The sequence below is a fragment of the Musca autumnalis genome, unplaced genomic scaffold (assembly GCF_047663935.1).
Source record: "Musca autumnalis isolate F117 unplaced genomic scaffold, ASM4766393v1 scaffold_1, whole genome shotgun sequence".
Classification (NCBI taxonomy): Eukaryota; Metazoa; Arthropoda; class Insecta; order Diptera; family Muscidae; genus Musca; species Musca autumnalis.
In genome coordinates, this window is record NW_027411644.1 from 262,944,605 (window position 1) to 262,958,422 (window position 13,818).

At 38.1% G+C, this 13,818-nt stretch overlaps 2 protein-coding genes across 2 annotated transcripts; one reads left to right on the forward strand and one right to left on the reverse strand.

The window, feature by feature from the left end:
• Nucleotides 1–632: 632 nt before the first annotated feature.
• LOC141391235 (uncharacterized) lies at nt 633–1,538 on the forward strand. Its single transcript, XM_073964147.1, has one exon. It carries the CDS (start codon nt 771–773, stop codon nt 1,536–1,538), a length of 768 nt encoding a protein of 255 aa, XP_073820248.1. The 5' UTR covers nt 633–770.
• mRpS18C (mitochondrial ribosomal protein S18C) lies at nt 1,528–2,258 on the reverse strand. Its single transcript, XM_073964148.1, has 2 exons — nt 2,117–2,258; nt 1,528–2,055 (listed from the first exon to the last, which is right to left on the reverse strand). The coding sequence occupies exons 1-2, from the start codon at nt 2,148–2,150 to the stop codon at nt 1,637–1,639; spliced, it is 453 nt and encodes a 150-aa protein (XP_073820249.1). The 5' UTR covers nt 2,151–2,258; the 3' UTR covers nt 1,528–1,636.
• Between the last annotated feature and the right edge of the window lie 11,560 nt (nt 2,259–13,818).

A 13,818-nucleotide genomic window follows, 5' to 3' on the forward strand; every position in this document is an offset into this window, starting at 1 on the left:
ATTACATATGGGCGAAAAAAGTGACAGTTGATATGCATGAATATGTAAAAAGCAGACCGTGTGAAAACTGCATAATTGTACGTTTACATCAGCTATGAACAAAGCAGTACTCTAGCTTCGATTCATGGCACAAATACTACTGTCACACATATTTGGTCTGTTCCTTTACTTTTGAAAATGTGGTAAAAGTTGTATACTGCTCCCATATGAATTGTATTGTATCTGAAGTAAAGGAACGCTTTTCGAGTAAAAAGTGGTAAAACTTGAAGATTCTTGCACGTAAAGGAACAGAGCTATTATTTTGTGCATCATTGGTTTACATATAGCCGGGTTTAAAAAACCTAATGGGTTTAAAATGTCAATTCCATTGTGTATATGCCAAATAAATCCTCATAAAGAAAAAAAAGCTATAATATAAACAGGCTATAGGTCTGTACGATAAACAAAAGTTTGTACAAATTTGTACAAAATGCTGTTCGATAACAAACTTGTTCGGTAAAAGCGTAATGAGAAGTACTTGCAAATACTTTTTACTTGCGAAGTTATCGAACAGGCCTTATATCTCACATAATTAAAATTTCTGAAACGATAACCCTAATAAAGGATTTTAACTATTTTCTCAAAATTTGTATTGGCAACGCTGTTAGTTGGTTTTTATTCATTCATTATTTTGCATGGCGCGGGAGAACTTGTATTCATCTTCGAAGCTAAAAGTCAAATTTAATTTAACAAAGTGCATTTATTTGTGATTGCAAATTATTTATTTCAAAATGAGTAATACCAACGAAGACTTTTCAACGCCAATACAAAAGAAAAGCAAAAGACTTGGCTTAAAACGAAATAGCAGCAATATACAAAATTCGGACACAGCAACAAAAACAACTCCTGTGATGGGTAGCAATGTAAAAAGGAAAGCAACAGCTGATATTATTATGGAACCGCAGTCAGATGTGAAAATAAATTACCGCAATTTAGAGAACGATGTTAGCCTATTGGAGACTGGCACGCCTTCAACGCCAATTTTACAAAACCAAAAACAACTAATACACCGAGAATGTGTAAGTACTAATTGCCGTCCTTATCGCCTGTCCTTGAGTAGAAGGATACGTGAAAAAATGACAAAAAAGAGGCTGGAATTTCATTTGGCCAATGAAATGGAAAAACAGGACGAAGAACAACGAGAAACAGCATCACAAGAAGACACCCAATCCATTGAAGAAGAGAGACTTCCAAAGCCAACCTCCAAACATTCCAAACATGATGAGGAAGAGAATAAACCCAAATCCAATGGTCATTTGGGAAATATGACCCGAGAAGAATTACTGAGTAACATTGAAAAGCTGCGTCACGAATTAAAAACCCGCGAAGATCACACAAAGAAGGTACAAGACCTCAAACAGGCCATTGAGATATGGAAAAATGGTTTTGCTGCTGCCCTAAACGATTTACAGCAGAAAATAACTCCCCACTATGATAAGGAAACCCTATTGCAACATCTACACATACCCAAAGAAATGTTAAAATTCGTAAATGATTAAATATTTTCTCTTATTTCAATTCAAACAAAATCAACAGTAAAGAAGTTACACTTTTATATGAATTTGGAAGTTACAAACTAACGCACCATTTGTTTTCTCTAATATTTGTGTGGTCTGATTGGCCTCTCGGGATCAAACAATTTGGGATCTTTGAGGAATTCCAAATCTTTGTGATATGTTGGCATCAAGGCACAGTGCTGGGCTCTAAGTATCGCCTTCTCCACCTCCTCCTGTTTTTGTTTACATAATCCGGTAATGTGACGACCATAGATACGTCCGGTGTAAGGCGATTGGAATTGTGAAAGTAATTTGACATTCTTATAATCTGGAGTTATGTTGTGCTTGCACAAAATGCACACTTTACGTTCCTTTTCGAAGGGATTGGCAATTTGAATTGGTTCATCGGGATTATTGGCAATTGTGTTTGTGGTGTTGCTCGTAGCTGCGGCATTTGTAGATGATGTATATCTGACGGCAGCGGTACTTAACAAACGTACATTCCTGCAGAGAACAGATGCTGTAACAAACACAATGAATTATTACAAGTGGAGTTTATGCAAGTTTAATTTATAATTTACCATTTTGTGCAATAACTTTCGTTAAATTAAACATTTTTTCAATTTCCACAATTGCCGTCCTCGCTCGTGAAAACAAGAATTATGAACAATGACAGTTGTGAACAGCTGATTCGTGCGGTTGAAATATGACATTTACTGGAAGTGTTCTGAAAACGTGTCATGTGTGTTGTTCGATAGTTTCAAAAGATGTCGCGTCGCGTTCGCAGTGGCGATTGTCTTGAATAAGAATTGGGATTTTTGTACTGTACAAAATATTTATAAATTACAAAAAACACTGTAAAAAAAGGGTACAAATCCTCAATCAACTTTTCAATTAAAAGATGAAATGAAATAACAAGAAAAAAACCTTTAGCCAATGGATATTTTGGTAAGTTGTAATATTTTCACTCATGATATTTTCTGTCTCCTACAACAAATTTCTTTATCATTAAAAAAAAAAACATTTTCTAATCAAGGCATCTTTCATTGCCGGCCTAGCCCAGCCAGCATTTTTTGAATTTTTAAATTAAATTCGAGTCTTTTTTGATTCGACTGCACGATTTAAAAGCTGGAATATGATCATAATTCTAATCGCTTTTTTGATTAAACTTTTTTCAATCTTTTGATGACCAAATTTTACAATAAATAACAAAAAATGGTCACATTTTAAACGCCTCAATGATTTATTTGTGATTGTCACACATTTGTTGTTGTATTTTAAGTTGAACTCCTTTTTAATCATTACAGAGAATCACTGTCGAGTCCCTTTCTGATCATAATCGACTTAATCAGTTTTTGATCACCAAAAGGACTCTAAAAAGACTCCGCAAAGTGATTTTTGAAAAAACAATCTTCCAAATGCCAGCTGCCCAGCCAGCATTTTTTGAAATTTTTAATTAAATTCGAGTCTTTTTTTGATTCGACTGCACGATTTAAAAGCTGGAATATGAGCTCATTTTCTGATCATAAATGACTGCTTTGTCGGGAGGAAAACGTAACCTCAGGCCACTCTTCGAAATAAATCACAAATGAGTCTTCCTCTACATTAGTTTCGAGTCATTTTTTCCCATTTTCTGATGGTTTATAAATTCTTTTTCGAGTCGTATTTTAATCATTTATTTGTGATTTATTGATTAATTTGTGACACTTTTTCAAGTCTTTTTTGAGTCATGTTTATAATCGTTTATGAGCCTTTAGTGAGTCTTTTTATCAGACGAAAAAATTAAAAGAATTTTCTTTTTTATTCTTTGTTTTTTGTTTCTTTCCTTTGTTTTCTTTACTGCTTTGGTATTACTTTTTTAATTATCCCTTTTTAGTATACTGTTTCTGTTGGGTAATATTTTGCCCAAACTTAGTTTAAGTTCGAAGATGGGCTATATCGGTCCACTCCTTCCGGTACCTCCCACACAAAAGTTCGAAAATGTTCGGAAAATTTGTGCGCACGATAACACTTAAAGGGAGTAACCGATTTGGTCCATACTATGCACATCGTGAAATTTGTACCAGACTTAGATATGGTTTCAATATGGACTCAATCGGTCCACTCCTTCGGGTACCTCCCACACAAAATTTCGGAAAAGTTCAGTTTAAGGCCATCTCTCGAATCGCTTTGATTTTTGTTTTAGCAACTCGTATTCACTGTCCCCATACGACGGTACAAGTTTCATTAGCGGCAAGTCCATACTTCCTGAGAAAATAGCCTGAAAGTTGCAAAAAAACCCCTATGACCCCGTGTGAGGTGGTTGGAGCGCAAGATAATTTTCGAACGGATCTGCCGATTCGGTCCTAAATTTGGCCTTAGTAAAATTATGTCCAAACATAGTTGAAGTTTGAATATAAGCCATATCGGTCCACTCCTTCAGGTACCTCCCACACAAAAGTTCAAAAATGTTCGGAAAAATTGTTTGTACGGTAACTCTTGAAGGGAGTGGCCCAATTGGTCTATAATTTACACATCCTAATATATCTACCAGATATAGATCAGGTTCAAATATGGACTATATTTGTCCACTCCACCCGATACCTCCCATACAAAATTTCGGATAATTTCACTTTAAGACCTGATATCGAATCACTTTGATTTTTGTTGAAGCAACTTGCATTCGCTGCTTCAGTTCCAATGTAAACGTTTTTTAGAGGCAAGTCCATACTTCTTGAGCAAACAGCCCGGGAGTGTAAAAACCCCTATGGCACCATATGTTGTGGCTGGAGATCCACTTCCATAACGGTCAATGTCGATCCATTATTTTTAGTATCTCCTCCGCAAAACTTTTGATATATAATCCTAATCAATATTTTTGTCCGTTCAAACGCCCAAAATTTTTAAACCTAACTAAGTACATACGTATTTTGAAAAAAAAAATGTTTTAATATACACAGGCTGAGGGTATATCTCTGTCGGCAAAGCCGACTGATACATTTTTACTTGATAAATTTTTTTCGATTGGACTCAAATTTTGGATCTAGGCGTTTTAAGGGTCCATTTTTTCAATATTTGGGGTCATATCAAAAATATACAAAAATATGCAAAAAATATGCAAACAGTTTTTGATCGAAAATCGTCATAAATGTCGCAAAATTGACAATTAAGGTCGAAAAATCATCCAAAAAACTTTAGTGTTATAAATTAAAATTGTTGGCCATTTAACGTCGATTTTTTAGCAGATTATTATGTTATTGAGACCTCTTACGACAGTGTGGTGTAGGGTATAGTAATATAAAAATAAAATATAAAATTTGATAAAATATCAACCATTTTATGTAAATTCAATATTTTCTTTGTCTTAATTTGTAGCATTAGGCTGGTTTTAACTCAAAGGGAAGAAATCGATGTCGGATTTTTTAGGCGGGGGTGCCGCCTAAACTGTTTATTTAGATTAGATTTTATATAGTTTTTAGAGTAAGATTGCCAATTGAGCACAATTGGAATAAGTTAACGCGTGCTACTGGGGCCTCGAAGTTATGAAAATCTCGATTTTTTTGGCTATTTGGCGACATCGGCGACCCAAATCTGTGGAACGGTTAAAGCTATTTGCTCGTGTTATGCATTAAATTAATGGCCATTCTGTTCGTTTTATGTTCAAAAACAAAATACGTAAGTATTACTGAATTCGAAATAGAAAGTCAGTGTCCCGAAAAACGTGACTACGTACGTCTTAGGGCGAAAATGGAGCCTATCTGGGTACAGCCGACTACTTGGAGAACGCATTGTTTTAGTTATTCGTCCTTTGTAATTAATTGGTTGTCATCTGCGGTGAGTTCGACTCGGAGTTAATGTTTAATCTCTTGAGCAACAGAAGTCCCACTTTTAATTACGCCAGGTAGACCTTTTTCAGGAATTTCGACAGTTGTTCTTTTGTAGATTTTTAAGATTTTTGTCACCATTTGACTCTGTACGGTGTTTTGCACTGTCGGATCAAACAATGCCAAGCCACCAAGTTCAGGACTAATATACCACAGGTGATTTATTTGCTTGTATTTGTAGTTGTTATTTCCTTTTTCTGATACTTGTTTATTGCGTTAACCCGCTGAGTTGTATTTGTATTTGCTTCTCTCTCATGAACAAAACAAATGGCAGACAAGCATCATCTTTTTGTTCTGGCCTCTCCATAACAAAACGACAAAAAGTACCAGACTACAAAAACGAAGTAAATAATTTTAGGAAAACTACAGTTGGTGAATTGTTTGGTCAGTTTTATATTCTTTTTCGATTATTGCACGGCTTCTAAAAGGAGCCCAACAATTTAGCACGATCGTTCCACATAGTGCAGATCGTGTTTGCTCGTGTCGTGCAAAATCGTGCCTTGGAAAAAAGCACGATCACGCACGGCCAAAAATTTATTCCGGCGTGAGACGCACAAACACGGCATCTAATATCAACAGAAATATTGAAAGACTGCAAAATGAAATGATACGAAGATCCCTGGGAGTCACCAGATCTTCACCAAATCATGTCATTTATGCTCTTGCGGGAGAGCTTCCGCCAATGTATAGAGCAAAACTTCTGACGGCGAAGGAAATTATAAAGATCAAGCTGAGCAATAACAGGCTGTATGATATAATTGAAAATAACCCTCTAGTCAAGTCAAGCTACAGCGTCATTTTTCATGAGTTTGAAGACATCCTCCGGAGAATCAGAATAGTTTCTTACACCCGACAGCGTAGTTTGACAATAAGAACCAACCTTTTGTCATCTGCAAAACAGAATACACCGACTGAAGTTATTTTCTCAATTTACAATCATGAACTATCATTTTATAGAAGAAATACATAACTTCTGCATTTTCGCTACAGATGCATATGTGAATAATAAGACCACTGGCTGTGGGCTGCTTAACGTTCCCTGTGACCCTCTTTAAAATAGACTTCAAAACCCCGTCGATGTTTGGAGAACTTTTTGCAATAAGAATGGCTCTGGGAATAGAGGCTGAGGATAAATATGACAAGTGCGTGATCTTCACGGATAGCCTTGCAGCCAGCAAGGCATTGAATTCAGGAGAATCAAATTATTATCTAGTGGCAGAATGCCATAACATCTTGGAATCGTCGTCTATTGAAAAGTGTCATGTGATATGGATCCCTGGCCACAGAGGCATGATGATAAATGAAGAAGTTGATCGGCTTGCCAAGCAGGCATCAGATTTTGGCGCTCCGGTTAAAGTAAATTTCAGTCCAAAAGAGGCTCTGGCGAGGATTGAAAGAATGATCAAAGATAACTGGAATGAAGAATTTACCAGGATATCGGAACTGGAAGGAGGACATTTCTTCCAAATTACAAACATTATATATGACAGACCGTGGTTTACGAAATTTGGTTTGGGTCCAAGAGATACCAAGCTGATAAACAAATTGCTGGTAGGACATACGTATGATAAAGTGTACATACACCGAATTGGTGCATGTGACTCCAACTTATGTGTGAAATGCTGTGTCCCTGAAAGTACACAACATATTATTGAATGTGTAAAGCATGAGAATATACGAATAAAGTATCCTCACCTGTTCTCCCATCATCAGGGACAGAACCATATATTGCAGTCCAAGGATCCCACAATATATATATAACATTCTTCTAAAATTACTAAGAGAAGCAAGAATGAATCTGTGAATACCTTACCTTCCAAACTGCGATTTTTAGACTGTGACAGTAATGACTATGTTTTTTATCTTCTTTTTCTTAAATTTGAGTATGGGCTTAACTAATGTACACTCTCCGATCCTTTTCCCCATTTTTGGCCTTTTTCGTTCTTTTTTGTTTTTATTCTCTGTTAGCAAACAGATCGAGTGACACGTGCAGTGAAGGAGTTGCTGAGTTTACACTGAAGCTGACAATTTGGATCTATACGCCTTTTTGGTTATTGTTGTTGTAGCAGCTTCTACAAGTGCATGTGAATCTTTATTTTATTGATTCGGCTCTGCCTCCAGCTCCAAGTTCAGAAAGGACGCACCTGAATAGGATTAGTCCAAAGAGAGAGAGAGAGAGGAGTTAAGTCAGTCGGGTTGGCTGGGCAGTTAAACAGGTGCTGCGTAGTATGCGGACCGGTGCCACATGCCGGACAGATATTCCGCGTGCCATCAATCCTGGCCCAGTACGAATTGAGGCGGCTGCACCAACCAGATCTAAGTTGTGCCAACGCGACTCTCGTTTGTCTTGGCAGCTGTTGTTCTTCCGCTGACACGGGTGGTGGATGATCTTTGAGGACGATATTCACACTGTAGGCTGCCAGAGCCTCTGCAACCGCATCAGTATGAATGTCTCTTAAACCTGCCTGGTATGCAAGTTGATCAAGAGGTTCTCTTTTATATCTTTGGACCTCTCTCTCTAGATCTATATAATCCTCCCTAACTCGCCTGGGGGGTTCAGGCATATCCACCAGATGGTGATTTGGGTGGTCTTGCCTACAGCATCCAAGCAAATACTGCATCGTCAACATCCTGTTGTGACGACGCACAGGAAGGATCTTTGTCTCCTCATGTAAATGGTCCACTGCAGACATGAGGTGACACCCTGTAGCTGTTCTCAGGGTGGCATTCTGACAGGCTTGTAGTTTATCCCATTGCGTATCACTTACGTTAGCAAACCACACTGGCGCCGCATAGCTTACCACAGACCGACCTATCGCGTTGTATATGGTTAACAAGGTTTCTTTATCTGCACCCCAAGTGCTGCCGGCTAGGGACTTGATGACCTTGTTCCTGTTTCTCAGCTTATCGCATGTAACTGTAGTATGCTGGGACGACTTATACATGCTATCGATTGTGACCCCTAGGACTTTGGGGTAGTTTGTGGTCGGAATAATTGCACCGCCGTCCATGTGGTGAACAGTGTGGCTGTTGACTTAGTGGTGGATATTTTCATATTCCTCGAGTGGAAAAACTCTACAAAATCAATGCGATAGGCATTTAGCCTGTCACAAACGTTACCGATATTGGGACCTGACGCCATGGGTGTACAATCATCCGCGTACGTAATTAACTCAATGCCGTCGGGTGGTCGTGGAATTGCAGAGCGGTAGAGGTTAAACAGTTCCGGAGATATCACCCCTCCTTGGGAAACTCCCTGCGTCACTCTACGGGGTTTGGACTTCTTGTCTCTAATTTCCACGTATGACTGGCGACCACACAAATAGTTGATGACCCAGCGTTTCAGACAAGGCCGGAGGGTAGTATTCTCGATATCCTCGAACAGCCTAGCATGGCTGACTGTATTAAACGCTTTGGTCAGATCCAATGCCATGGTTTGCCCTTGTTGAGTCCTCGTCCAATATATGTGGAAATGGCGTGCAGTGCTGTTGTGGTACTGTGCTGCTTCCGGAACCCGTGTTGATGATCTGCAACTGGATAACACGTTCTGATGCTGGGGAGGAGTAATGCCTCGAGTATCTTTGCTACTGGTGATAGCAGTGAAATCGGCCTGTACGACTCACCTTTACTGGCATCTTTGCCAGGTTTCAGCAGCGGGACCACCCTGCCCATCTTCCAGGCATCGGGAACAATTAGGGTGGCTAGCGATAAGTTAAGGATCTTACTTAAATACTCGACTCCTGGGTCATCTAGCTGTTTTAACATCACCATAGAAATACCGTCAGATCCAAGCGCTTTGGATGACTTTGCGCCTCGGATAACATCTGCAACATCATCCATAGTAAATTGTGGCGGTTCTTCCTCGGCTTGAAGAGATAGCAAACGATGCAAAACCCTTCTCTTCGCTCGGTCGCTACCGGGTGACACGATGGATATGTCAGGTGAACTATGGCAGTCTCCTCTAATCCTGGTGGGTGCGTTCTCGTTCGCAGTGCAGAATGTGGAGCAATCTATTTGCTCAGCCAGATCTGTGCCTCTCTGGTCATTACCTAGAGCTGAATGCCATAACTCGTGATGTGCATTGAAATCCCCTAGGACCAGAGATCTGATGTTAGGCAAATAACGCGGAACACAGCTATTGACCGGCGGGACATACACATTCAGCAGTTCTATCTCGGCGGATCCACACCTTACCGCTATCCCCATACACTCCAAGTATGGGTCCCTAGAGTCTAGCTCAGGCGAGATAGGTCTGTACTGGACAGACTGGTGCAGTAGGAATGCAAGCCCTCCACCCCCACTTCTCGTACGATCATGGCGAAGAACGTTGTATCCATCACAACTCCGAAGACTGCAGTTGTTTCTCCGACTCATAAAGTCCACGATCTCATTGATATTGGTTCGAATACCATCGCAGTTAAACTGCAAGAATGTTACATCCTCAGGAACTGGGACAGCAATACGCGGTGTTAATGGCTGCTGCTGATACTGCTGTCTGGGAGATTGCGGGGGAGTTTCATAATCCGATGGTGTTGATGATGAAGACTCATTGGGGTTCATATTGGCGCAGCACGAGGCAACATAAACCCTGTCGTAATACTCCCTCAGGTAGGTAAGGCCTGAACAGTTCCTAAAATGCACCCATCCTTGGCAACCGTTGCATCTCATTGACACCGACCTATGGTGGATGAGACGTTGACAAACGGTGCAGAACCATGGCTCGGGGTTACTTTCAATCCCGGCACGGACCAAAAGAATCCGGAGCAGGCATTCCGGGACATGCCGCTCCCAAGATAAAAATAAAGACGAACACGAACAAGTAGTTGCTGAGGTGACGACCCCTGGCCGAGAAGATGGTTCCTCGGGTCAATCCTCTACATAGAAACGGCCGTCGTGGGATTGCGCCTTTTTGGTGATACGATTTTCTGTTTGCGGAATTTATGTTCGTGTTTTCACTGTCCAAACTTACACCAAGACACTTAGTGCACGCAAAATTACTTCTCAACCAAGGTCTTGTGAGTGACTGTCGAATGTTTATTGTTTATAATTTTATAAATTTTGATAATCTCGTTATAATTGTTAATATAATTATTTGTACCTTGTGTACTGTCGTTTTTTGTCTTTTTGCCTGTTATGGTGTATGATGTGTACAGCTATCGTGTTATACAACTTTGGAAGCTTATTGCCGTTTTTGGATGTAACTACTATCAATACTGGAGTATACCCGGGCTTGCGTTTGTATCCTAAGGATCATTCCAGTTTGTCTCTCTGCAATGAGGGTGATATCGCTTGATAGTAAAAAAATAATAATAAAAAGGTCGTAAACGTTTTTTTTTAGTGTTATACATTAAAAAAATAAAAAAAATTATTAGTAGGCTTAAATTTATTCCACAGGAAATAAATTTTGGGGAAAATATATATAAAAAAATTAATTTGTGGGTAATTTTTTTAATATTTCAACGGAATAAACGTTGGGCAAAAGTTCATTCATCCGTGCTACAGGAAATCATTTTTGAGAGAAAATGTCGAAAAGTTATAACGCTACTGTACACATTTTGTCTGTATTTCGTCTTATTTTCATTCCAAAATACTTTTCAACTGTAAAAAGTTATAAATGAATATCTTTTAACGTGTTCATTTTACTTGGCTTACTGGCACTGCTATTATTTTGCACACGGATTTATAGCAGCATTATTGTAATTTTCGTACATAGCAGAGGTCCGCAAAATGCCACTCGCTTTTTATGCATATTCGCGTTTTCGTGCCTTTTTTATTGCTTGCTATTGACATCACACTTTATTGCTATTGCTTGTTGTGTCTTTTCTTTCGTGAGAGTGTGCAATTGGCACATTCACTCGAAATTATAGCAGTGACAGTCACCACACTAAAAGAGCTCTTTGCCTTTTTTGTTTTGATAATGCATTCGCAGAAACACGCTGCAGTAAAATAAGCAGTAATTATTTCTAGTAGGATTTAGATGTTAAGATACAAATAGAAATTAATATTGAGACAATAAAAACAAATATTAACGATGGTGTTTATCGTATTGTTAAACAAACTAAAAAAAGAAGCTAAATTTGGAAAATATACACGGTGGGCCTTAACTAATTTTAGTTTTTGCAGATTCTGAAACTACAATGTTGATAGATGAGAAATATCAAGAAACAAAAAAAAATTGCCGGAGGGATTTTCAAATAAATCGCGATTTAAGTTCACATTTTTATGGGTTCTTTAGGTTTTCACGATTTTGCTTGGAAACCGCTAGTCCTATGTAAATGAGCCTAATGAAAGTGTTGTAGCTGTGAAAATTCTCCACAAGATTGGCCTTTATGATACTTTCGTAGAATTTTCACAGCTTCAACATTTTCTTTAATTCAATTTTGATATGACTTGCGGTTTCCAAGCAAAATCTTGAAGACTTAAGATAAAAACCTAAAAATTTGAACTGAACTATATCTCTATATCTCAAAAATGGTAATACCTACGAAAAAACCTAAGGGTCAGTCGTGTAGAGAATTTTCACATCTACAACATTTCTTTAGACTCATTTTGATACGACTTGCGGTTTCCAAGCAAAATCGTGAAAACCTAAAAAAAGCCCAAAAAATTTTGAATATTGATCGCGATTTATTTAAAAATCCATCCGGCGATTTTTTCTGTTTTCTTTATTTTTCTTATCTATGAACATTGCTGTTTCAGAACCCGCGAAATCTTCCCATGTGTAAGCGGTTTTCATCAAAAGTTAGTTAAGGCGCACTGAGTCAATGCATTGTCTCAATTTGAACTTCTATATCTTAAAAAAAACCTACGAAAATGTCATAAAGGCAAATCTTGTGGCGAAATTTCACAGCTACAATATTTTCTTTAGGCCCATTGAAAACCTAAAGAACTCCTAAAAATGTGAACTTAAATCGCGATTTATTTGAAAATCCCTCCGGCGATTTTTTTTGTTTCTTGATATTTCTCATCTATCAACATTGTAGTTTCAGAATCTGCAAAAACTTCCCAGGTGATAAAATAATTGAAAATGTTGTTATTTGTGTACAATGTAAACGTATTTTAAAATATAATGGCAGGCAGACATCAAACCTAGTTCGCCACAAATGCTACGTTCGACAACGACGAAATACTCCTTTAAATGTCGGTAGCAACGAAGATAAAGAAAAATTCTTGGTGGCATGTTCGCAATGGGTTATTGAGGATTGTCGTCCGTTTTCAGTTGTTGACTTATAAAATGTTTATATTTAAAGTATTCAGTTTTCAATAATTTTGAATAAAATTGTTTTCCTTGGTACAATTTATTTGATTTGATGTATTAACTAATTAAAAAATTAAACAAAAACATGTGTCAACGCATTTAATTTGTTTAATTTATCATTTTATGATGGCCAGCAGAGCGGCCAGTCATCTGTGCTGCTCGCGCGTATGTGGTGGTGGTTTTGGTTTTTTGGGTGACGATAATTTGGAAAGCAGTACTGTGCATACTGTATTTGCGAATCATGCGAATACAAATGTAAAAGCAAGCACTGCACGCACTAAAGCAGTGAATCTTTTTTAGGGGTGAATCTGCTTTTTGGCACAATCATATTTTTATAGGCAAGGCACTACACTATTCGCTATTTGGAAAAAGCATGAGAGTGTGCCTTTTATATGCATTTTTCAGATCTCTGGTACATAGCAGTTCCGCACTGCTATTATTTTGCACGGCAATGTACCTTCCGCACAAATGTTTAAAGTTTTCGTTTAAGTGCAGTTTAAGAGCTGTTCGAGGACTCATTAGAATTTCTATCGAAGATAGTCCTTGTGATTCTGAAGTCCATGTATATTGACCTTATGGTCCATAAAGGGACATTTTCCGACCATATTTTTAGATTATTCATTACCACGCGTATTTTTCGCATAATAAATGGTGTACATGTGTACATTGCCTTCATTATTTATGAATCGACATTACATTAAGGTCCATTAACTCTAAATTGGTAACATTAACTCTAAATTGGTATTTTAAAGCTCAACCCTTCACCCCTCCTATTATAACCCCATTTTATTGTTGTTTAAAGAAAACTTTAGCTAGTGCTGCTTATTAGCTTCCGTTTCGATATGGTTTCCATGACAAAAATCTTAAAAGGCCATGCAATAAATTCTAATATGTTGCTTCCTGACTGGCATACATACATGCTACACACGTCAGGAAGGAGCAGAGAAAAAAACATTTTCATTTATGCAAAAATTGAATGTTTTTGCAAATTCAATTTTCGGCATAATTTTCAATTTAGAAAACATTCGCGAAGCATGCAAATTTTCATTGTCTGTCAGGCACTCAGTCAACCCGTAATGCCTACTGCAATTTATACACCCCTTTGAGATAGTGTACGAATAACCCAATTTGCTGTGTATCCCCTCCGTGACAACCGCCGTTT

What these genes read in the sequence shown, in the direction of transcription:
- LOC141391235 (XM_073964147.1), top strand. Translation starts at nt 771, where the DNA reads ATGAGTAATACCAACGAAGACTTTTCAACGCCAATACAAAAGAAAAGC.
- mRpS18C (XM_073964148.1), bottom strand. Translation starts at nt 2,150, where the DNA reads ATGTTTAATTTAACGAAAGTTATTGCACAAAATG. An exon ending in GAAAGTTATTGCACAAAATG is followed by an intron (nt 2,056 to 2,116) that starts GTAAATTATAAA and finishes TGTTTGTTACAG; the next exon opens with CATCTGTTCTCTGCAGGAAT.